We start from the raw sequence: 24,444 nt of genomic DNA on the forward strand, positions 1-24,444 counted from the left end.
AGAAATCATACATATACCAAAAAGACTGTACATCACTGTCACAACAGGGTTTGTTTTCATTCAAAGGCTTTATGGCTTTAATACCTGGTGGGTCGGTCTGTAGTCAAAATGCCCGATTTTCTGTCCCAGTCCAGCCCTGCAGGTTATACTGGCAGTGTCACCATGCCAGCTGAATGTATTTCATCATCAGCCAGTGTTGTTCTTTATCAATATTACCAAAGTTTACCATAAGGCAGCATAGAAAGTATTTACTTGCTTTCAGGTTTTATTCAAATATTAGTCTTTTCAGTTGTTTCTCCACTTTTTTCCTGTTTCAAAATCAAACACCAGTTTGTGAGAAGATTATCTTCTTTTTTTAACAGGCAGAGAAAGTTTTGCATTGGAATGGCTAATTTGTCAATTGTTTGCTACAAATGTTCGTATTTTAATATTCAAAAATGTTTTTGCCCAAAACATATGTGCAGTATATGTCAGTAAAAATACTATGCAAATATTGCTGTCCTTGAATGCTGAGTAAACACTGACAAAGCACTGATTGTATCTCTTGTACTTTATCAACGCAGTATCTAAAAACTTTGCACCGTAGTGGTTAAAATCTCATTCTAATAAGAGTTAAAAGTGCATTCGGTTATTAGGTTTATAGGATTATTGAATTATGGTTAAGGGTTGGTAGAATTTTTTTTTAAAAACATTATCTGCCAATTAAATCTGCCACCCTTCTCCAAATCTGTGCCCCTACCTGGCCCCCCCAACAAAAATTTTCTAGACACGCCACTGTACCTGTGTAGTTGGTGCACTGTCCCACAACATCACTCATGCTCAAGATTTACACAGGGCCAGATACCTACATTCAAGCTACCTTCTCGTAACAGCACAGTGATACAGAATTTTAGGATTTGTTTTAATAATGCACAAAAGTATTACAACTTAACTCTTAAAAATGTTAATCAAGAAACTGGGTTTTATGACGTGCAGCATGTCATAGCACGTAAAGCACGTGCAGTGCTTTAATTTGCTTCTCTTGCTATCTATGCATTTTTTCTCAGTAGCCGATTTCTGATACCTTCACAGGTGTTGAATAAACAAATGTTTGACCCTCACACAGAGCGGCTGTGCACGTCAAATAATGAGAAGTGCCACAACTTCCAATGTGTTAATAATGGACTGGATTTATATAGCGCTTTTCAAGGCACCCAAAGCGCTTTACAATGCCACTATTCAGTCACTGGTGAAGGCAACTACGGTTGTAGCCACAGCTGCCCTGGGGCAGACTGACAGAAGCGAGGCTGCCATATCGCGCCATCACCAGTAGGCGGTAGGGTAAAGTGTCTTGCCCAAGGACACAACGACCAGGACACAGAGCCCAGGGATCGAACCGGCAACCTTCCGGTTACAGATGTGCTTCCCAACTCCCTGAGCCACAGTTGCCCTCAACTTCACTTGCAGCACAGGTGGTGGACTTTAAAGAAGGGTAACAAGATTGAATACACGGTTGTGCAACAATGCTGATGAAGTGAAGAAGCTTCTCGGATGAGAGGTGAAACGTCTTCAAGCAACTTAAAGAAGTCCAGACGCTTTTCTTTACAAGCTCCTTTGACTACGATGACCTGAATGACTGAGAACCTTCACAGACAACAATGCTGATTCTGTAGTTTATTGTATGACACCGTTATGTTTCCTTTACATGAACTGTGGGCAGTAGTAGCACTGATGTTGGTCGCTATGGTATTTGTAACTGTGGGTGTTCCTGTAGGGCTACGCGTGAGAATTCACAAATGTGCTGTTGCAACTTCCTCAAAAGCTGCAGTTGCTGCAGCCTCTGAGAAATGCTCACAGATTGATAGGTATGTTATGGAGCCTCGCAAGGCACATTGAAGAAAAAAAATTTGAACATGTATTTTGCGAGATGAAGATAGTGCTCAGTGGAAGGGGAAACACTCGTGGCTAGGTGTACTTTGATCTGGTGGTCTTTGTTGCATTCATTAACAACCAGCTGCAGTACTCTGTACAGCTTTACAGATACTGATGGAAGCATGATAAATGCAAAGAAAAAACTCTCAAGATCTTGCAAAACATTTGTGGGATCTTGCAAAAGTAAGTTTTGACAGAATTTGTTCTGTTTAGTGTGGTGCACAATAGCAATTTTCTAAGATCACACTTTAGCAATAAATTGACTTTGTGAAGTCCTTTATCATTCTTATTGTCATGGGCATATCCTATTATCTTTTTTCTATACATTAGATTTTATTTGTTGTCCCGTATACCAATTTGTCATTCTTTGTGAAATGCAGATGCATAAAACAGTTCTATGCAAAACATGCATGCTACTTTCATGCTGCACATTCTACAACAAACACTTATTTTGTGTGCATTTGTCTCTTTCAAACAGGTGCCGGTCCTCACCTCTGCAGTGCTGCCGTCTCCTGTAGCGCTGCATGGTTCTAAGCTAAGTTTCCTTTCCTTTTTCTGTTCTCTTAGATTTGTCCTCAGGTTGGAAGTGTCTGTGTTGTGCAGCTGGTCTGGTCTGTCTCTAGACAGTTCAGGCTGCACCCACTAGTTAAATGGTGGAGGCTCACAGCGACATACTCAACACACAAGTTTCTGAACTCTGCATGAGGGTTTCTCCGACGAAGTGAGGGCCGTGAGGCACAGCTCCCCGTCCCCCGGTGACCCTGCTAGGTCCACCTTCTTAGGGAAACCCTCTGCAGAGGAGCTGACAGAGCCAGGAACTTGTGAGTTGTGTGTGTCCACTCAGGCATCATTCATGCTTGTTCTGTAGGCAGTTCCTGTCAGAAGGAGGAGGCGCAGCAGGAGCATCGGGGGGCGGAAGACGGTGCCTCAGTGCCTCTCTCCTTCTGACATTGTTAAAGAAAACACAACAAATTTATAATTATTTAGATATTTACATGTAGGTAATGTCCTCAAGTTCTGTATAACCACTTTTTCCTCTCTCTGTGTTTGTTTCTCGTTCGTTGTTGTGTGTGTTTGTGTGCATTTGTCTCTTTCAAACAGGTGCCGGTCCTCACCTCTGCAGTGCTGCCGTCTCCTGTAGCGCTGCATGGTTCTAAGCTAAGTTTCCTTTCCTTTTTCTGTTCTCTTAGATTTGTCCTCAGGTTTGAAGTGTCTGTGTTGTGCAGCTGGTCTGGTCTGTCGCTATAACGCGGCCTCGCTGTTTCGCACATTTTTTTTGTGCAAGTTTGCATGCTTTTTTTTTTTTTGCGCACAGCGCTTTGTGTTCTGCGTCCTGATTGGCTTCAGACTATTGTTGATCTCCTCCGTGCCGTCTCTCCTGTGCAGTACAGAATCGCTGATTCATTGATTCATTAATGATTCATTGATGTTGAATTATCTCTCAGCTGCTCTGTTCTCATGTGCTGGACCTGAAAACACGGTTTGATCTTTGGTTTCTGTAATACTGGACTTATTTGTCTACGAAGGTTTGAGCTTTGAGAGCTTAAACAGGAGAGAAACGTGTGAAAATGTTCATGTCGGTCTGAGTGTATAAAGTGTGTAGTGACGGGTTTTACAGCCTTAAAACATTGATAATAACTGTGAAAAATAAAGTTGGCTACTTCAGATTTCACCAATCGCAGGTTATTTTTAGAACGTAACTCCCGCGATAAACGAGGGAGCGCTGTTTACAGATACTGAGAAGTATAAAATCTGAATCCTTTCTCTCGTTTGCTCTGAGGCGCGGGGGGGAAATATCGACAAGTCGATCAACATCATCTACAGATACATTCGACATCTCGAAAAATGTAAATTGCCACTTGATTCGTCCATTTGGTTGAAAAACCCGACCGTGAACAAGGAGCGAATATCACACCGGAAACTAAGCGCTATGCGCCGGAAGTAGCATATGCTAAGGCGCACACAGGTCTAAGTTATAGGTCTAAGTTCCCCATAATGCACTGGGTGTTTCTTCTTCACTCAACATGTGTTAGTAGACCTCTCTGCATTCAGCCCGTCTGCCCCTCATCTATCGATGGATGTTTGTTAGAGGCTTTGGTTCCCACTGTCGCTCACAGACGGTCACCTAATGTTTCCCTGTGTAACTGCAGGGTCTTTGCCTTATAACATAGAAGTAGCTTGAGGTAACTGTTGTTATGATTTGATGCTGTGTGTGTGTAATAAAGCTCCCTTACTGACAGTGGGTCACCACAGCTTGTAGCTCCATGTATTTGATGTGGCACGTTTGCCCTCGCTGACACAACCCTAAAGGGATTTGTGTGTATGAATAAAGTTTATTGTTCATACAGTTCATTGCCGTATGTCTATGAAAGGCTGAATGAGGGTTGTAGCTCCCTCAGCAGCTGTGGAGCGATGGCTCGTGGTCACCTGATTCAGCCCTGGAGATGTGGTTGGTTAGACACGCTGCTTTAGTTGGACACTACAAACCACACTCACCTGTTTACACAAACACATACACACCTTTTGTGTTACAACCACCTTGTTACACTCAAACACCAGATGATGCATCTGAGCCAACTAAGGATTCACTGAGACTGAAGCTCGAGATCATAAGAATTTGAGGCTCAGCTGATACAGTATCATAGGACAATCCAACCATTGTATGTCAAGAGACTATAGGCAGTAAAAGCTCCATCTGGAGGAGGAACGACGTGGTTCAGAGCGTTGCCTCCTGCAGCTGGTGACATGTTCAGATTTCAGCTCTGTCGGTTAGAAAGTCTGTTTTTGTTTTTCATCTGTGTGTTGCTCTTTCATCCTTTTGTTCTTCCTCTTTCTTGCATCAAGCTGGCTGACTTCACCACTGATGAGGTAACCATGAGCAGTAAGCCTCGTGTCGCTCACAGTTACATTTAACATAGTGCGATAAACACACTCAGTCTTTATAAGGTACATCCTCTAAAGGTTCACATAACAGACAAACAGGATAATAAAAATAATCTGGTTCTCTGCAGCGTCCTCAGATGAACAACACACAACATTATTAGACGTCTCAGTATTTGTTACACTGAACACAAATATAAACACAACACTTTTGTTTCCATGAGCTGAACCGGATCCTGACTGGTTTTGCGACATGTGTGTCATTGTGCTACACATGTACGGCATATTTCAGAGTGGCCTTTTATTGTGGGCAGTCTCAGACACACCTGTGCAATATTCATGCTGTCTAATCAGCACCTTGACATGCCACACCTCACAGGTGTGGCATGTTAGACTACTTTTAATTAACTGCTTCAGCCCACTTACAATGAAAATGTAACAAAAAATCTTGTTCCTGACCTGTGCAGTATGTTAACACTATTGGAAGTAAAAATAACTCTAATTTTGAAAACACAACTTTCTTTCTTTCTTTTTTTTTTAATAAAGCTCTGACTTGTATTATGAGTCTGTGGTCTGGGAGAGAGTCTGTAACTCTGTCTGCAAAATACAGGATATAATGACCAATGTTGGGCAATTAATTATATAGTTACTTCTTCAAAAAAGTAACCGAGTTATGCAAACAAAGTTTTTTGCAGCTGTTTACCTAAAAATGTAGCCAAGGCGTTTTTTAATTAAACATTTCAAACTATTTACAGAACAATCAGCTGTTCTGCATCAAATCTGATGCCACACAAATTATTTTTGCCACTCCAAAAAATAATTTGTGTCCACTATGAGATGAAGGAGAACAACAGCCTGATACCTGCAGGACAACAGCAGATGTATCACTGCTGTAACACCTGTAACATTCAGCAGTCGCCTCATTGTTCTGACACACACAACAAAACTGCTGACTACACTACACACTCACTACATAAGATTTGCGCTAAACGTCGCAAATCTCTCACATCTCCTATGGAACGCCAGGACTGCCATAATGAATTAATTAAATACACCATTAAATAATTAATTAAATGTGGCAATAATTAATTAAAATTGGAATTAATTAATTAAATAAATAGTTATGACACATGTAATTAATTAATTATTGACACATTTAATTAATTATTTATGTATTTCACATTTTAATTAATTATTGACACATTTCATTAATTATTGACACATTTAATTAATTATTTAATGATATATTTATTTATTTCATTTTGGCAGTCCCGGCGCCTGGCTCTCGTCATGAAATAATTTTATCTGTCAGCCTCACCCATCAAACTCAGGGGGCGGGGTTAACGCTGCCCATGCAGCTTCTCTAACATTTGATTGGTTGCCGTGCAAAGTAAGTCAAAACAGGTCGATCCTAGATAATCGATTGCTTGTGTAGACTTGGGGCAGCCAGGTATCCCAGAATGCAGATCAAATCACAGGCAGCAATGGTGGTGGTGTAGTTTTAAAATGCCCCGTTTTTCTGTCACCAGCTACACTTTTAACAGTGTTTTAGCCGCGAATGTCGCGCCGTATGTCTGGTCAGGTTGTCAACATAGAACATGTTTGCAAAAGTGCTCAGATGTTTTCAGAGATTTCACTAGCTCTGCTAACAGTTAGCATGCAGAGTGCACCGAGGGGGTTACGTTAACCGGTTTGTTTACATATTCCACTCTCCGTGTTCCACATGTTGCATTCGCAGATTCTCATTTTCACCGAACGATCGTCTCTTTCCGCCTGGTCTTGTGTCTCTGTGCTTCTGTAACATAAAGAACGAGCTGACATTTTTCTCACGAAACCAGCGATCAGCTCAACAGACCCTCAGTTTACCTGCATGCATCCTCCTCCTCATCTGTCAGCTGTTTAACACCTGCTGCTAATTCAAGAAACACGCCTAGTTACCTGGTGATAGTCACAGTTTAACTGGGCAGCCGGTGCTCGATATAACGCAATGTCAGCGCATTTTTCTGCACAAGATAAGTAAATATAGTGTTTTCCCCGAGCGCAGAGCTGCTGGAGCTCGTTTCCTTACAGAGCACTTTATAGGCGAACAGCTTTATCAGCGGCTGATGTCCAATCACCGGCACACAGCTTTGAAACCTCAGCTGAGTTTTAGCTCTCAGTGGTTAAACGCTGGACTTCATTCACTCAGGTTCTGTCTGTCGGGTCACGTTTACTTCGCTGTTTTATTTACAACTGAGCAAATCGGTTTGGCTGAGGTTAAAGTTTCTCATAACTACATAGTTTCACAGACGTTTAATGGTTCACTGGCACATGTGTTAGACTGAACTATCATCTAAATATCATCTGTTTTTTAATAGTTATTCAACTGTATTCTAAGCACCAGCTGTCTGTTAGAATGTGATTTTTTTTCTCTCTCTGTTGGCAGAGGTATAAAAATGCGCAGGAAAATCTGACATGCATGGCGAACTTCACCGACGATATTTAGGGAGGAATAAACACACATCAAACATAAATGAACCATTTGTCTGTCTCCATAATTGAGAGCATTTTCTCTTCTTATGTCAACACTCTCTCTCTTTTTTTTTTCTTTTTTTTTTGCTTTTTCGGTCATGTTATGTTTACCTGTCAAAGGCTTGTTACAAACTATGAAACACATTGTGCAGACTTCTGGATGTTAGAAGAAAACTAATACTGCTCATGAATGAGACTAAAGGCAGGAAGGTGTCCTTTAAAACTAAACATGTCAATAGGACCTCCCTGTTTATATCATAGTTTATGATATAGCACGTGTATTTCAGTAATAGCCTGCTGAGGCCACTATACGTGCTGGCCTCATATCAAATGTGAAGGCAGACTGAGTCTATGTTTGACGTTTTTTATATCTAATCTTCCTTTTCAAACATTTAAACAGCAGCGAGTCTGCAGCTGAGGGAATACAAATTCAAATTGTCGGAACAGGTTTGCTCGTTTCTTGGATTCATTTGGTGATTTATTAAATGTATAACTGTTATTCTAATCTGCTGCTGAGTCTCTTACACTTTTCTTTATGCTGTATATTTTCACGTCTCTGGAATAGTTGGCAGTTAGATAGTCAGCTGGGAAACTTTGTGTTAACTCATGGAGCTGAGGATATCGTGGATATGCTGACCTCGCTGCGTGGTGTACAGAGCGAGGTCAGCATGATTAATATTCACTATAAAAATATTAGCCGAACATCATGAAGTCTGTATGTGTTTCATAGTGTCGAACAACCTTTGTACAGTTAAAGGCAGCAGTTACTACATGACGGAAACACCAACGTTATCTCTTTTATGTGTTTATACACAGGTCACGCTGATTACTGAACAAAAACCCAAAGATCAGATGTTAAACAGATTTATTTGCTCTCTCTCCTCCTTAAACATGTTTTTAATGTTAGTTATAATTCAGAATTGGCGACTGAAACACGTAGGACACATAAGAACATCAGGAAATAAAACATCGATAAATATAACCTCAGTAAAAGAAGTCAGCGGGGGTTACTACAGCTGTGTACCGGGGCCTGCGCTTTGTCGGTGGGATTGCTTGCGAGGCGAGCGGGTCTATCCCACGCTTTGCCGTGAGACTGGGCAGACATCTCCGAAATCATCGAAACACTTTTGCAAAGAGGCTGTATCTTGACAAACCGACCAGACACATGAAGATTAAACCACTACATTCTCGGCTAAAAAAATATTAAAACGGTATTTGGTAACACACAAACAGGGTTTTTCAAAGCTCAGTTCTGTTAGCTTCCACATGCCGGTTGTTGTGTGCTAGAAACAATGGCCACCAGGCCAAAGCAATGGTTTTGACTCGATCAGCGTTAACCCCACCCCCTGAGTTTGATGGGTGAGGCTGACAGATAAAATTATTTCATGATGAGAGCCAGGCGTCAAGACTGCCAAAATGAAATAAATAAATATATCATTAAATAATTAGTTAAATGTGTCAATAATTAATGAAATGTGTCAATAATTAATTAATTACATGTGTCATAACTATTTATTTAATTAATTAATTCCAATTTTAATTAATTATTGCCACATTTAATTAATTTTTTAATGGTGTATTTAATTAATTCATTATGGCAGTCCTGGCGTTCCATAATCTCCAAGCACCGCCGTCACTCCTAAAACTTCCTCCCGTTTCTAACCCTTGCCATATAATTTTTGATTGGTCCACATGGTACATTTTTCCACCAATAGGAAAGGGTGGTGGGGTGTTGGTTTTGCTCACAGGCTTTCGAGCGTTTTCCTTATAAAACGGCGTTTTCACCGTTTCTTCCCGCAGTAAATATAAACAACGACAGTATTCAGGAAGAAAACCAAACATTGCAGATATTTTTATCATAACTCTGGTTGTACGCGGCCGATCAACACAATTTAAAAACTGGTATAAAGTCCACACTTTTCCCGTCAGTTGTGCCGTCGGTCCTGCTCACATCTCCAATGGTTGTACACGTTGTCATTAACGTGGCTTCACTCCACATCAGCCGCTTTGCTAAAACACCGGTGTCGGCGCATAAGGACGCGTCAGAGCCTGACAGCGACGTTGATTAGCTGCGTATATACGAATGTGAATCGCGTGATTGGCTGGACTACGGGATAAGGTGGCCTCGTTCTAATCCTATACGGGAGCAGCCAGTCACTGACTAACACTGCAAAACAGGATTGTTAAAGTTTTCATTTTAATTTCAATTCAGGTGAATTTTTTTTTTTTTTTTTTGTGCGCGCAACGCAGATTTTCTGTGCAGAGACCGTGCCAGCAGTGCGCAATTGTGTACGCGCGCAGCTTAGAGGGAACATTGCTTGCGAGTGTCGGGTCTTTTGTGTTTGTAGAAAATGTTTCATATCTCTGAGTTCAGCTCATGGAAAACAGGAGCAAAAGCAAAAGTGTTGCGTTTATATTTTTGTTCAGTGTAAATGATAAAACATCAGGTTTGACCCAGAATACAGTTTGGTCCACATGGTGGCGCTGTGAAAAGTGCGCGCTGTACTGGTGGCACCAGTGTCCCCAGCCCACAGACCAGTGCTGCCACTAATCGAGTTTCATTAGCAGCATCTAAATGCTGTTTAAAGGTGGACTTCATCTGTCACACAGGAGCAGTTTGGCTTCGCTTTGCTTAAATAATGACCTGGTGTATTTCTGTATACACACCTGCTAAGGATCAGGTGACTTTTATAATAAAAGGTTAATACGTGAAACCTTAAAAATAAAAAGAGCTGTTTTTAGCAGTATTTAGGCTGCAGTCTGTGTATTATGTCCATGATATTCTACATTACAGTAAAAACAGTAATTATATAAAGAACAGATGGATCAGGATCCTGTCTGTGTCTTTACTATGATCTCAGCTGATAATGAGGCTTGAAAGAGACATGTTTGAACTTTTGCATTGATCAGACAAATAAGCCTGCATGTTTGCATGAGCTTTACCTTTAACTGTAAAACATGAAGCCTTTATTATTAAAAAAACAAAACCCTTTTGGTGTCATACAGGTAAGAAAGCAGCGAAGCGTTTTTCTCTCTAACAGACCTTTCATCTGTTTTCTCTGCCGTTGCTCTGATGGGACCTGCAGGGTGTTTTTGGTGACGTGGAGGTTTGCACAGTTGCTGCCTGTGGTGTGTGTAGAAATGTTCATGTTCTAGTCCCACTGTGAAGCACATAGACGTGTCCTGACTTCCTGTCTGTCCCACACTCTGTTGTCTCTGTTTGTTGCTGCCAACAGTACAAGTCATCTTTGCAGATTTTACTGAATTAACAAAAACATTTTTACTGAAAGACTTATTCAGTAAACACGTTTGTTACACTGAGACTGAAAAAGAGATCCCTGTTTACGCTCATAGAAAACGAGCCTCTGTTTTACTTTATTGAAATCATTTCTAATCACAGACAGGATCAGCAGCGTGCAGCTGCAGTGAGGTGTTAGTAGAGGAGCTGTGTTTGTGAGCTGTAGTCTGGATCAGGTCTCTGTGGGAGACTGGGGTTACAGTACTTCTGAATATCACACAGCACATTTCTTCAGAATCGGTTGCTGTTTGCTAACATTTGACCTTTGCCCTTTTAGGCTGCCCTTCTGGCGCCCGTCGATGAGGACTTGGGATCTGACAAGAAGCAAACTGGGGGAAGCAGCAGAGTACCAGACTTCCCTCCTCCAGCAGGCCGGGAGATCTTGTTGCGCACCTGTGTGCCGCGACCAGCAGCGTACTCCAAGGCGCTGCCTCAGCGGCTCTTCTGTGTCCTGATGAGGGAGGAGTTTAGGTTGGCCGGAGCCTTTTCCACAGACACGTCCTTCTTTTAAGTCCTGTGAACAATTCACACCTGGGATAAAGATAAGTGAAGGACACAGGATGGAGACTTTCACATAAAACAATAAAGCTGAATTGAACTAAAGTGAATAATTTGAAAATGACTCAGTGTTTTATCAGCGACACGTTACCGCAGCCTTTTAAGATCACTGAACCTGTTACTTCAAAAAACAACATGTAATGTTGAAGGGGACAAAGAGTTAGTTCATGTTTGACACTGATGTTAATCAAAACTTCCAAGATCCAGGTTGAATAAAACAGCATTAGGTGTGTGATTGCACTCTGCTCCACACACCTGCGTGCTCCAATCAGAGACACCAGAGGAACAGGTGATGAATGTGATGGGGAAGCATACGCAGGTGTGACATACAGAGCCGTGGGAATTACAGGACATTATTACTGTTGATATATTCTCAGCGATCAGCTGTTAGTGAAGAGCATGAAAACCTTACTGCACGTCGGTCAGCTCAACTTAGCTCGCTGGATAATTTACTTGTCAGCTTGAAAACTGTTAAGGTTCAAAAATTGAGGAAGGGTACAAGAGGTGCTCGAAGAATAACCACACTGGTCCGGCCGGGTGAAGTCAAACGAAGATTTTAATTCACACGTGGGAAGATCACTAGAAACAGCAATTGATCTTCAACTTAATCAAAGCATTAAACAGATATTTATACCGTCAGGGCTTAAATTTAATGACGCCCCTTCAACGTCACAGATACATTTTATACATAGATCAAATCAAAACCACAATGACTTTTGACACCGTTTAAAAGAACAATTGTCTTCTATGTTCATAACAGGTGCTTCCTGTCACTGCCGGATGCTCGCTTGTCATCCTGACACCTCAGCAGCAGTTCTGCGACAAACTGCTCTTTTTGCAACCCCAGCAAAACATGATTAAACTTTCACCTATAAATGATTCTCTAACTAAGTGTGTGCGTGTCTGTGTGCTAACCACAATTGCACCCTGTTTCACCTCGCGACTAGCTCCTAACCTCTAACCAGACAGAGAGACAGAAGCCACTCTGATATGTAACAACTGAGACTATGTATGTGTCCTCTACTAAATAAATGTTTTAATCAAGAACCCCTACTAAAAGCTTAATACAAGAATATGAACATATAAAAGATATTAAAATGAACTGTTGTGTAAGCATGTACTGCAATTCCTTCTATGTTCTAGTTTTCCCTCAGCATGGATCATCTAGACACTCTCACTAGATGAAGCTCAAAACCATTAATGAACCTGAACATCAACTCAAATAAGCACAGATATGCAATATGTATAAAATAGTTATAACTGCACCTGGAATACAAAGTTAACATCATCATAAACATCTTAAGGCCATCTTAAAGCTATCTGTTACATTGTTAAAGCAATGATCATACTGCAGATTATATTATGCTGGTAAAATACTTTTTGTTCAACCTATGTATACTTTTTGTTCAACCTATGTATCGACCTCTGGCACACCAGAGGTCGATACATAGGTTGTTGTTCACTCCTCAGTCCACTCGACTACTTCCAGATCCATCATCGGCATCATGGACATAGGGGCCACCGCCCCAGGGTCCACTGCCTTTACAATCACCTTCTCTACCAACCTTCGGGCACAAGGAATGAGACAACAACCACAGGTCACCAAAATACCCACCAATACAGATAGAGAAAACATAATTGACAGAGCAAACCCCTTCCACTTTCCGAACACTGAGGTCATCCAGCTCTCCAGCGGGTTGTCAATTCCCGAGTGGTCATGCATGGTTCTAGAGAGACTCTTTAGCCCCTCCAAGGCTCGCGTCACCGAGCCATCTGGAGCAGTGTTATTCGGGATAAAAGTACAACACTGATCACCGAACATCGCACAAACCCCCCCTTTTTCCGCCAATAACATATCAAGGGCCATTCTATTTTGGACTCCCACTAATGAGGTCGGACCCATCTGCTCCGCTAACCCTTCCATCCCGTCTCTGGTAAGGTTAGAGAGCCTCAGCAAATTATAGTGAACATAATTGATTCTATCTACATTCTTGTTCGGGGTCACTGGAAAGAGAGCAGAAATTATTGGAAGATTCTCAAAACCAGCAGCTATTTGGTCTACGAGTTTATATTCACTTGGAACTCCTCTGGGGACCCCTATTGAGTCAATCCAGGTTGGCGAGTTCAGCCTAGGGTCATAAGCGTGTGTTCCCTCAATCCCCCTTTTGGACAGGATATGTCTCTTCCGCCTAGCTGCCAATGTGCATGTGTTGTGCTGTGGAATGTTTTTTACCTGATTTCCAATTAGCATAAGAGGTGCTCCTAGCCTCACCATCGCGCACGTCCCCACACTTCCCAGAGGAACACGAGCCAAAAGAGTCTTATGCCCACAATAATAGTAAAGTCCACTTCTAGCCCAAGTCCCAATCAAAGTGGTGGGATCACTTACATTGTTTGTGGTTCTTCCCGTCTGGGTAACAGCGCACCAACTTGGGTCGATTTCTCCCACGTTATATATTACTTTATCTGTGGAGAACTTAAAGCACGTATAATTATCTTTTTTCGGCAAAAATGGTCCTGCCTTTGTCCGCTTGTCAACTGGAGGAAACAAACTGGACAAGACAGTGCAGTCTCCAGTACTCACCGCTCCCCTAGTCATTCGCAACATGCAATCATAGCCCCACTTGTCCTCCAGATGGAGTGGAGCGGGCTTTGTGAACAGACGTGGTCTAGCAGAGGCGCAAGCAACACAATTAGATAGCTCTTGTTCCCTAGCATTTAGAGCCATCCAGTCCAGCCAGAGATTACTGTCACTGAACCCAGTGGCGCGCTCAATTAAATCTTGAGGCTTCAGTCTAGTATAGTCCACCACCAGGACTCGTCTATCCTTTGGTTCCTGTTCCTCTGGTACCGCATATGACGACCCGTTTCCCCTTTCTCCTGTAAAATGTACAACAGCGTTCATTGGGTCGTTAATCATGTGTATTTCCTTTTCTTCTCTAACTGGCTCTACGGGATTTACGGGATTGGCCTTTTCAAGAAAATTGACTTTAATTAACCCCTTCGGGTCAGTTCCCACAGTCTCCACACCCAAGACTAAATATACAGAGTTTTTACGCCGCCAGTTGCCCAGCGACATAGTCAAAGGATTCTTAGATGGACTATAATCTCTTTGAAGTTTTAACACGTTCTCTAACCCTTGTCCTGACGTTTCCCCATTTTCCCCAGTGTAACCCTTTACCTGATTCCAGTTCCGACACCAGTTTGCAAAGGGCCTACTCCCTCTTTCACAATGTGTACTTACTGCATAATCCCAACAAACCCACACATTATATGCTCTCCAACTACTATCTGCTCCTCCACACTTAAAAACATCGCATAAATCAAACGTGAATGAAGTTGTGGACCCATTAACATAGTTCAACTCTAAACCACCATATGTACTCAGGCACTCATCCCTTTTACCCGAAACCTCGCGTTTTGATCTCCTTTTTAGCCCTGTTTCAATAAACAGTTTCTCTTTTGGTGCTGGATTCAACTGGCCCCCGTGTTCAGACAGTTCACGGGGGCCTCCCTGCAAAATATAAACAAGCAAACATAGGGCCATTATCAATATCATTACAGTCATCAAACTAACAATCACAAGCAACATTTTAATTAGTCCTCTCTCCTCACGAATCTCCGGTTCGCGGGGTGGCATTGTGTGATGTATATTTTGTACTTAACATAAATTTTGAAACTTTTGTTTCTGTTTTCCCCTTTCCCTTTCACTCTTTTTATTTAAACCACCCCTTTTTAACCTCTTAGGTTATTACCACTCCTTTCTGTAGACGCGGCGATTTCCTCCTAGGCTGCTCTTCTTTCTTCGGCCTTCCAGGTGGACTACTGGTCGGCCCGTTGCACAGGTGAAGAGGTTTATTCTGCCTCTGTTCCTTGACACCTGCGTTCTTTGAAGACGAATTTTCCTCCACCAAGCTCTCGTGTGCGGGTGCACACTGCGACCAGTGGTACCAGGTGTCGCCTTTCCCTTTCAGCTGGACTGCTGTAGCCGTCCGGGCGGTCACCTCATACGGACCAGTCCAGCGGGGCTCCTTCCACTTTCGCTTAATGACCTTTAGCCACACCGCCTTTGCGTCCGGGACCTCTCCGTTCCCCGTGGGTCTCTCACAAGTGACCTGTTTTGTAAAGCTGGACACAAGAGCTTTCAACTCATTAAAATATTCTGCATGAGACCTGTTGCTTGTCCTGGGCTGCTCCACTGGGACCACTGTCCAGGGTGCTGGAAACTGTCTCCCAGTCAGCAGCTCGTAAGGGGTGAAACCTGTGGATTGGTTAACAGAACATCTTATGGTCATCAAAGCAATGGGCAGGGCTGCGACCCAATTTAGCCCTGTCTGCGCACAGATTTTAGCCAACTTGTTTTTCAAATTTAGGTTCATCCTCTCTACCTTTCCTTGAGATTGAGGATGATAGACCGTCCCGAACTTATGTTGCACTCCCAACATCCTCTCTACCTCTTGCAAATCTTTGTTCTTGAAGTGAGTACCATTGTCTGATCTAATTCTCTTGGGAAACCCATGCCTTGGAATGTAATGATTGATTAAGCACTTAATCACGCTTTTCGCGTCTTCACGTTTGGTTGCCCATGCTTCGGGCCATCCAGTCAGAACATCCACACACACCAACAAATACCTCACACCACCTGGTCCTGTATCAATCATGTCGGTATAATCAATCACGACCTCTTCGCCTGGCCTTTCTGGCATGAGAAACTTACCAGCTTCAGGTTTTACTGCTGGCTTTGGATTGTGTGCCCCACAAATTAGGCACGTTCTGGCCTTTTCCAGTATCATCCTTCTCAAATCAGGATGCCACCATCGGCACAAATTTCTCTCCATCTGTTTCACTCCCACGTGACCAAGCCCGTGAGCCTCATTCACCTTCTGTTCCGCCATTTTGGCCGTTAAGGCGGGACGCCCATCTGGCCCCCTCCACAAACCGCCATCTTGCCAGGCTCCTTTGTTTTCCCACACCCCCTTTTCCTCTGGGGATGTCTCCTCCTGAGCCTGTCTCACTTCTTCCATACTGTTAGTACTGGCCTCCTCTTCTGGGGTTACCTGTACCATTTGTCTCTGTCCTTTGTAGCCTGCTGCTTCCTTTGCGGCTTCATCAGCTTTCTGATTTCCTTTTGCCACCATACTGTCTGCTTGTGAGTGGCCTTTGCATTTTATAATACTTACCTCGTCTGGGTCCTCCAGGGCCTTTTCCAGTTCCTCCATTTCCTTTTGGTGACAGATGGGTGCATTAGTGGCCGTTCTGAACCCGGCTCTCTTCCACTGAGCCAGTTCCACATGAGCTGCTCCAAACGCATATGCTGAGTCAGTGTAGATGTTCACTCTCATGTTTTTAGCCAACCTCAGGGCTCGAGTTAGGGCTATCACTTCAGCTCTCTGGGCCGACTGTTGTCCCTCAATTTTTCCTGCTTCTTTCACCTGAAACTCAGTTCCTACTCTACAGACTACTGCATAGCCGGCTTTTAATCCTTCTTCATCTCTGTGGCAGCATCCATCTGTGAACCAATCCTCAGCTCCATGTATGGGCTCTGCCTTCAGGTCTTCCCTGATTTTTCCTTCAACTTGGGCTTTCTTAATACAATCATGTGGTTCTCCTGACCCCATTAGGTCTGCCATATTTATTCCTTCATGTGTGAATGTCAGATTTGGCGCATCTAAAATTTTGCTCAACCTTTGTTGCGTCAGTGGGGTCATTGTGAATACCTGTGAGTTCACATAGGCCACTACACTGTGTGTGGTAAGCACTCTCAGTGGGTGTTCCCTCACTATGTGTGCTGTTTTCTGAATTATCTTTGCTACTCCTGCTGCGTGTTGTGTGCATGTGGGATGCCTTGCTTCTGTTGAATTTAATCTTATGCTGACATACATAAGTACATCTCTACCTCCCCCTTTTTTCTGAAACAACACACCATTCACAACTCCCTTTGTTTCTGAAACATAAAGATAAAATGCCTCATCATAGTTAGGTGTGGCTAGATCTGTGGCTCTTGACAAATCCTGTTTTAGTGAAATGAACGCTGTCTCTGTGTCCGGCGTCCAAGGCAATTCAGCCTTAAGATTTCGAACGCCGACTTTCTTGATCAGGTCCCTTAAAGGGGCAGTTTTACCAGCATAGTTCGGAATGAACTGCCTACTGTAACCTGTCAAGCCAAGAAAGGAAAGCAACTCCTTCACAGTTCTTGGTTTTGGATGTGTCAGAATTTGGTCTCTGTGTGTGTTCATTAACCCCACTGATCTGTGTGCGATCACCCGGCCCAGAAATGTTACCTCTGGTCGGACCAACTGTAGTTTTTCTTTACTCACTTTGAAGCCACACTCCGCCAATCTGTTCAACACCACGAGCGATGCTGCCGTACAGGCCGCTGCTGACGGGGCTGCAATAAGAAGATCATCAACATACTGTATTAATGTACAGCCCTCTGGCAGTTGACATGGGGAGAGTGCCTCTTTCAATACTTGATTGAAAATTCCTAGTGAGAGTGCAAAGCCTTGTGGTAGGCGTGTGTACCTAAATTTCCGGCCTCTGTATGTGAAAGAGAAAATGTCTCTGAGTGACTCGTGCAGTGGGAGACAAAAGAATGCATTCGCTAGGTCAATACATGTGAACCATTTTTGGTCCCCAGTAATTTCGGTCAGAGCTGTGTAGGGATTTGGTACAGGCACAGTATCAGTCCTCAGTATGGCATTTATTGCTCTCAAATCATGTGCCATACGGTACTTCCCTGTCCCATGTTTTTCCACTGGCAAAATAGGTGTGTTCCAAAATGACCATGAGGGCTCAAGCACTCCTGCCTTCCACAGCCCTTCAATGGTTTCAGCTATACCTTCCTCTGCTTCAGTTTTGTGCTTATATTGTGGTCTGTTAATTGGTGTGTCAGACTTCAGCTGGAACAGGACAGGCGAACAGTTAGCCAAACCTACATCTGTGGGCCCTGCGGACCACAAAGTATCAGGCAATTTCAAGAGCTCAGCTACTGCATCAGGATGATCCATTCTTTCCCTGCCATGTATTCTGGAGATTTCTTTATGTTCTAAGATCACTGCATCGTTGGACAAACAAGTTATGCGATATATTTTACATTTTGGTGCATACCAGACATTTGGAATTTGGGTGCTTTGCCAGCATGCGTTGTCCAGCGCCCGCTTGACCATCGGTCCCAGATCTCTTGGCCCATGACCCTCGTGGACCGCCAAGGTAATGTGAGGGGCTGAATCCTCTCCCACATTGTACCAAGGCAGTTGTTCATCAGTAAATTTCACAGCCGCGGCCACACCTTCTGGTCCAACATAAATGTTATGTGTTCGCACATTCCACGTCTGTCCCTCGAGATCAGACTGGAACTGTTCCCGATAGATATCGTTATCTTCCCTATCATAAAAGAGTGTGACGTGGAAAGGATCCCGTGGCGGGGAATAGACGGCCAGGCTCATTATCCAGGGTTTCCACAGCTGATAATGTCTCAGAATGCCTTCTTCCACTAGCCTCCCCCAGTAGATTTCGGCAGTGGGTTGTTCAGAGTTCTGGACTAGATATTGAGTCTTTGAAGGTGATCCCAGACATGGGAATTCTTTTCCTCCAGGCAGAGTAACAATCAGTCCATCTGGTGAGCACATGATCGTGGCTCCCAGCTTCACGAGCAGGTCCCTGCCCATGAGATTTGCAGGCACCTGTGAGGACACCACATATTGATGTTTCAAAGTCTGTTTTCCCAGCTTTGTCAATGCTGGATCTGTCAATGGCAGAGTCATCGGTATCCCGGAAAAACCGACCACATTAACTGTGTGACAGGAGAGTGTTGCACTGTCTGGTGTGTCTCTTAATGTCGAGTATGTTGCTCCAGTGTCTACCAGAAAGGGCAATTCAGTGCCTTCCACGGTCATCGACAGCATGGGTTCTGCCGTCCCCACGCTGTTCGGTCTCTCCGGGCTCATCTGTTTTCTCTGCCGTTGCTCTGATGGGACCTGCAGGGTGTTTTTGGTGACGTGGAGGTTTGCACAGTTGCTGCCTGTGGTGTGTGTAGAAATGTTCATGTTCTAGTCCCACTGTGAAGCACATAGACGTGTCCTGACTTCCTGTCTGTCCCACACTCTGTTGTCTCTGTTTGTTGCTGCCAACAGTACAAGTCATCTTTGCAGATTTTACTGAATTAACAAAAACATTTTTACTGAAAGACTTATTCAGTAAACACGTTTGTTACACTGAGACTGAAAAAGAGATCCCTGTTTACGCTCATAGAAAACGAGCCTCTGTTTTACTTTATTGAAATCATTTCTAATCACAGACAGGATCAGCAGCGTGCAGCTGCAGTGAGGTGTTAGTAGAGGAGCTGTGTTTGTGAGCTGTAGTCTGGATCAGGTCTCTGTGGGAGACTGGGGTTACAGTACTTCTGAATATCACACAGCACATTTCTTCAGAATCGGTTGCTGTTTGCTAACATTTGACCTTTGCCCTTTTAGGCTGCCCTTCTGGCGCCCGTCGATGAGGACTTGGGATCTGACAAGAAGCAAACTGGGGGAAGCAGCAGAGTACCAGACTTCCCTCCTCCAGCAGGCCGGGAGATCTTGTTGCGCACCTGTGTGCCGCGACCAGCAGCGTACTCCAAGGCGCTGCCTCAGCGGCTCTTCTGTGTCCTGATGAGGGAGGAGTTTAGGTTGGCCGGAGCCTTTTCCACAGACACGTCCTTCTTTTAAGTCCTGTGAACAATTCACACCTGGGATAAAGATAAGTGAAGGACACAGGATGGAGACTTTCACATAAAACAATAAAGCTGAATTGAACTAAAGTGAATAATTTGAAAATGACTCAGTGTTTTATCAGCGACACGTTACCGCAGCCTTTTAAGATCACTGAACCTGTTACTTCAAAAAACAACATGTAATGTTGAAGGGGACAAAGAGTTAGTTCATGTTTGACACTGATGTTAATCAAAACTTCCAAGATCCAGGTTGAATAAAACAGCATTAGGTGTGTGATTTCACTCTGCTCCACACACCTGCGTGCTCCAATCAGAGACACCAGAGGAACAGGTGATGAATGTGATGGGGAAGCATACGCAGGTGTGACATACAGAGCCGTGGGAATTACAGGACATTATTACTGTTGATATATTCTCAGCGATCAGCTGTTAGTGAAGAGCATGAAAACCTTACTGCACGTCGGTCAGCTCAACTTAGCTCGCTGGATAATTTACTTGTCAGCTTGAAAACATTTAACTTTAACAAAATGTTCACCAACACGGGTCAGTGTAGGTCACTGAGTCATCCTGCACACTAGCCCTGCCCCGCCCACCTGTGTTTATACACCTCTGCAGCCCCTCCTCCTTCAGCCGGGACATTTGTTCTAGCCTTCATTCATAAACTCGGCTTTCTAACATGCAGCTAAAGTTCAGTCTGCATGCTCGACCCACATACTCCTGGTAGCTGAAGTGAAATACTGCTGTGCGTAAGGGTCGGGCGGGTGACCACGTCACCTGGTCATGGGGTAAATGCTGCGGCCGGGTTCAACTCTGACCTGAGGCCCTTTATTTCTCCCTCCCTGCTTTGCTGTCTGGTCTTCATTGTGCTATTAAATACAGACAAAAAAGTTTGTTCTCCTCCTTCCATCACCACCTTTGTTGCATGTAGAAAAGTGTCATATAGAACCAGTCGTTACTTTAATGGTCTGAACTAAACGGTCGGGTGGCGCCAACAGCGACTAAGAATTTTCTGGGCCAACAGGATTTGTGTTTCAGTCCCTGATAAACTGACCCATCCTCTAAAAAACAAAACCCAAAAACTATATTTACAAGATAAATGATCAGAAATAGTAACGACAACAAAAGCACAGGAATCATAGATCCAACGGGACAGGCTCGTTACAATGAAGGAAAACACTGAGCGACTGTTGAGGCCCTTATTAGTCCTACAAAACATAACAGAAATGTTACAATAAAACACAGAGGCCTTTATTGTCACGTCCATCGTACTGTGACTCCTCAGCACATTCATCTCCAATCAGCAGCTTCCTTCACTGACCCAATCACAGGTCTCAGGCCAGCTGTTGTACTCAGGTTTGGATTATTTGCTGAGGTTTTAGATCTCTGGACCAAAGCCTTTAAAAGGAAACAGTTTCTCAGAGGTTACATCAGTAAATATGATCTCACTGTTACAGTGATCATTCACATCTCTGATTAACCTCTGAAGAGACACATTTGGTCCTTAGCGACGCCTCTGTCACAGGCGTCTGTCAGAACAACAGCGTGTGTTTGACACAGTCCATCATGAAGAGAAGCAGTTTTTCTTCTGAATTAGTGAAATAACTGGTCTGTAAATTACAGTAACACGAGTGTCATTGTTAAAACACAGTTTATGAAACACTTAATTTGTTGTTAACTTATTGACAACGTAAACATTTGCTGGTTGCCACTGTAACTGATGACTGTGTGGTCACATGACTGAAAAGTAAACAAATATCACAAAATAAAGAAATGCCTCCAACTTGTGTTACGAGTAGTTAGTGTGCAGAAACACGGCTGCAGGGTCAGCCCTCCCTCCACAGTCGCTCATCAGGCTGGTCGCAGCGCGTTTGCCTGTCTACTGATGTCTGCATGAGCAGAAACACCAATTTGAGTGATGTTATGTAATTCAGGATTCAATCAATGTGTCAGTGTTTGTTACTTTGTTACATTCATTTTTTAACCACGTTATTTTGTTGTGGGATGAACTTCTGCAAACAACAACATATGGCAACAAAAAACAAAACTTGCAGTTGGAATCGATGGAGCTGTGAGATGATGGGATGTCGACTGGTTCACTAACCATTAACATTTGGGATATTAGGATAACAGTAGCGTGTAAACATAAGCAGTGCAAACACTTCCTATAACGACACATTTACAGTCTAGTTTGGGGAAAGCTGAGGAATTAGGGTGAAGAGACGGTGGATGTTTAACCCTCCCTTGGTTTGACAGCTCGCTCAGCCAGCGAGTTATGAATGATGTTCTTGATAGACTCCGCCCCCGCGCCTTCTAGGAAAGTGTGGTGATCTCCCTTGATGACGTGGACCGACACCTCGCCATCACAGACCTGAAGAAAGACGCAGTACACAGTTTGAACATTGGAAGGCTCAGACAGAGTTTATAGAAACACACACAAGCGCACACACGCACAGTGAAGATAAGTACTACAGACTGATGTAAATGTGCATCGGTACCTCGCTGAGCTTATAGTCAGCTCCCAGGTTTTGCTCATATTCGCTGCTGGTTTCGGCGCGCAGCAGCTTCACGCTGCCGTGGTATTTTGCAGTAGGTACATATGCATCAGCAGCCTTTAGCTTGTAGTAGAAGGCGGAGGCTGCAAAGTGCAGTGAGTCTCGGTCGATGTCCTTGTGAGCGGAGGTGATTAGGTCCACGGCCACACTGACGCGTGCATTCAGGTCTGACAGCGGGAGCAGAGTCTCCAAAAGCTGTAGGATGTAACCATGGAGACGACTGTAAGTTCATAGCAAACGTTACCGCGTGCTCGCGGAGATATTGTTGTTTTCAGAAAAGTAAGTGACACATAATTAATGAACATCACAGATCTTATGTATATGAAAATGCAAAATGAAGATGTTTTGATATTCAGGAGTTACAAATGTCAGCTTTCAGTGAGAAACTGTACGAAGGTTTGATTTAACCGCATGTTTTACTTTAGTCTCCATAACAGCTCCAAACATCACATCATTGTTGAGTCAAACCTGCACCACACACAGACTGTGCTGGAACAGCAGCTCCAGACTGTGTTACAGTCACCATCTTTACCTTACAGGCGCCGTGAGGCAAAAGCTCAGGTTGTGTGGCCTTTAACGCTGATGCCACATAAAGGAATACTTGTGTGTGAACCTGTGGGTCAGAGACAGTATACCTTGTTGTATTCAATGCCAGTGAACTGCTGGATGAAGGCACACAAGGCTTCAGTCTCAGCCTCAGACTCGTTGCCGGGTGTTAGCTTGGCTCTGTAGCTCTGCAAATCAAAAACACAGTTAAACCTGTTCACATGCAGATCATGTGACCAGAGCTCATCCTTCAAAACCAACATCACACACGCTATACAGCATATACATGAAATAAAGATGCGCGAGTGTTTCTCTGACCTGTGTGTACGCTGCCACATATGAATGTGAGCCATCAAAGAGAAACAGGAACTCCACAGGCTGATTCTGGGTCTGCAGCTGAGAGCACATTTCAAATGCTACACAGGCACCAGAAGAATATCCAGCGACTCTGTACGGGCCGTCCGGCTGCACCTGCCTGACGCAGCTCACGTAGTAGGCAGCCAGGGACTCAATGCTATCCAGAGGAGCAGCTGCAAAGGAAACACATGAGGGGAGTTAGTTTGGCTGCACAGTGACATAAACAGCTGATGCACAACATGTGAGTGACAAAGGTCTGAGAACAGAACCACAAACTTTTAAACTGTGAAACAAAGAAAACATGAAATCACATCAGGTCTTTGGTTTTCCTCAGGCCATTATGGAGGGAGCTGTATATGTACAAGTGTTTGTAGTTTCACCTTTGAACAGTCAGACTTTCAGCTTTAACACATTTTGCTGTTTAACAGTTACACACGTTTTGATACACATGATTGTGACACCTGGTGAGGACGCACACTCATCATTTGATGACAAGTAAGGACACGTAGTTTCCACGATGGTTCAAAGTGTTGATTTTGTGTTTTAAAGTTTTTCTCTGTGACTGTAAAGTCATTTTAATATGAGCCCCATTATGCTGACAAACCCACGCAGACGATGCACACAGCTCAGCAACACCAACAAGCCTGAAACTCAAATGACATGAAAAGTTATCCATGAGGCGCCAAAACACAACAACAGCTGCAGCAAAGGCTCTTTGTACTGTAAGATGAAGATCCTACAAAAGTAGAAGCCTCACAAACCACATGTAGACTGGTTGTGCAAACTCCCACAGACCCTGCAGTCGAGAGGATAACAAGCTGCTCCAGTGATCATGACCAGGACACGAACTGCTTCCTCCTGAATCAGAGGCCTGACTGACAGACACACCCTGGCATAGAGGAGGCTGAGGAGTGTGACAGTTGGAGCACACGCTCAGGTCTAGGTCTTTAAACAGGGGAACCACCACCCCAGTGTGCCAGTCCAGAGGCAGCATCCCAGAGCTTCACGCAGCGCCGTGTCAGCCAGGACGGCCCTGCAACACCCAGATCCTTCTCATCAGCCTCAGGTCTGTCCTAAATCCTAGCAGGAGCTACCACGACGCGTACCACAAAATGCATCGC

The 24,444-nt window shown here is 43.8% G+C and overlaps 1 protein-coding gene and 1 long non-coding RNA gene across 2 annotated transcripts; one reads left to right on the plus strand and one right to left on the minus strand.

The window, feature by feature from the left end:
• Positions 1–9,237: 9,237 nt before the first annotated feature.
• Positions 9,238–11,203, plus strand: LOC147316759 (uncharacterized). Its single transcript, XR_015131727.1, has 2 exons — positions 9,238–9,514; positions 10,878–11,203. It is a non-coding gene; the product is annotated as an uncharacterized LOC147316759 (long non-coding RNA).
• A 10,634-nt stretch (positions 11,204–21,837) lies between these two features.
• On the minus strand, positions 21,838–23,633 carry LOC147316760 (fatty acid synthase-like). The gene is made up of 4 exons (XM_086313323.1): positions 23,285–23,633; positions 23,056–23,154; positions 22,364–22,615; positions 21,838–22,236 (listed from the first exon to the last, which is right to left on the minus strand). The coding sequence occupies exons 1-4, from the start codon at positions 23,372–23,374 to the stop codon at positions 22,099–22,101; spliced, it is 579 nt and encodes a 192-aa protein (XP_086169449.1). The 5' UTR covers positions 23,375–23,633; the 3' UTR covers positions 21,838–22,098.
• Positions 23,634–24,444: the final 811 nt, after the last annotated feature.

Source organism: Aulonocara sp. 'chitande type north' Nkhata Bay, linkage group LG12 (genome assembly GCF_057382095.1).
Source record: "Aulonocara sp. 'chitande type north' Nkhata Bay isolate Kocher_YH1m ecotype deep benthic linkage group LG12, A_spYH_male_GT1.1, whole genome shotgun sequence".
Classification (NCBI taxonomy): Eukaryota; Metazoa; Chordata; class Actinopteri; order Cichliformes; family Cichlidae; genus Aulonocara; species Aulonocara sp. 'chitande type north' Nkhata Bay.

Bases quoted from the DNA above. Each gene is read 5' to 3' on its own strand.
- LOC147316760 (XM_086313323.1), bottom strand. From the start codon at position 23,374: ATGTGCTCTCAGCTGCAGACCCAGAATCAGCCTGTGGAGTTCCTGTTT. The intron at 22,616-23,055 runs GTATACTGTCTC...TACATCCTACAG, and splicing joins CTGGCATTGAATACAACAAG to CTTTTGGAGACTCTGCTCCC. The intron at 22,237-22,363 runs GTACCGATGCAC...GTCTTTCTTCAG, and splicing joins CTGACTATAAGCTCAGCGAG to GTCTGTGATGGCGAGGTGTC.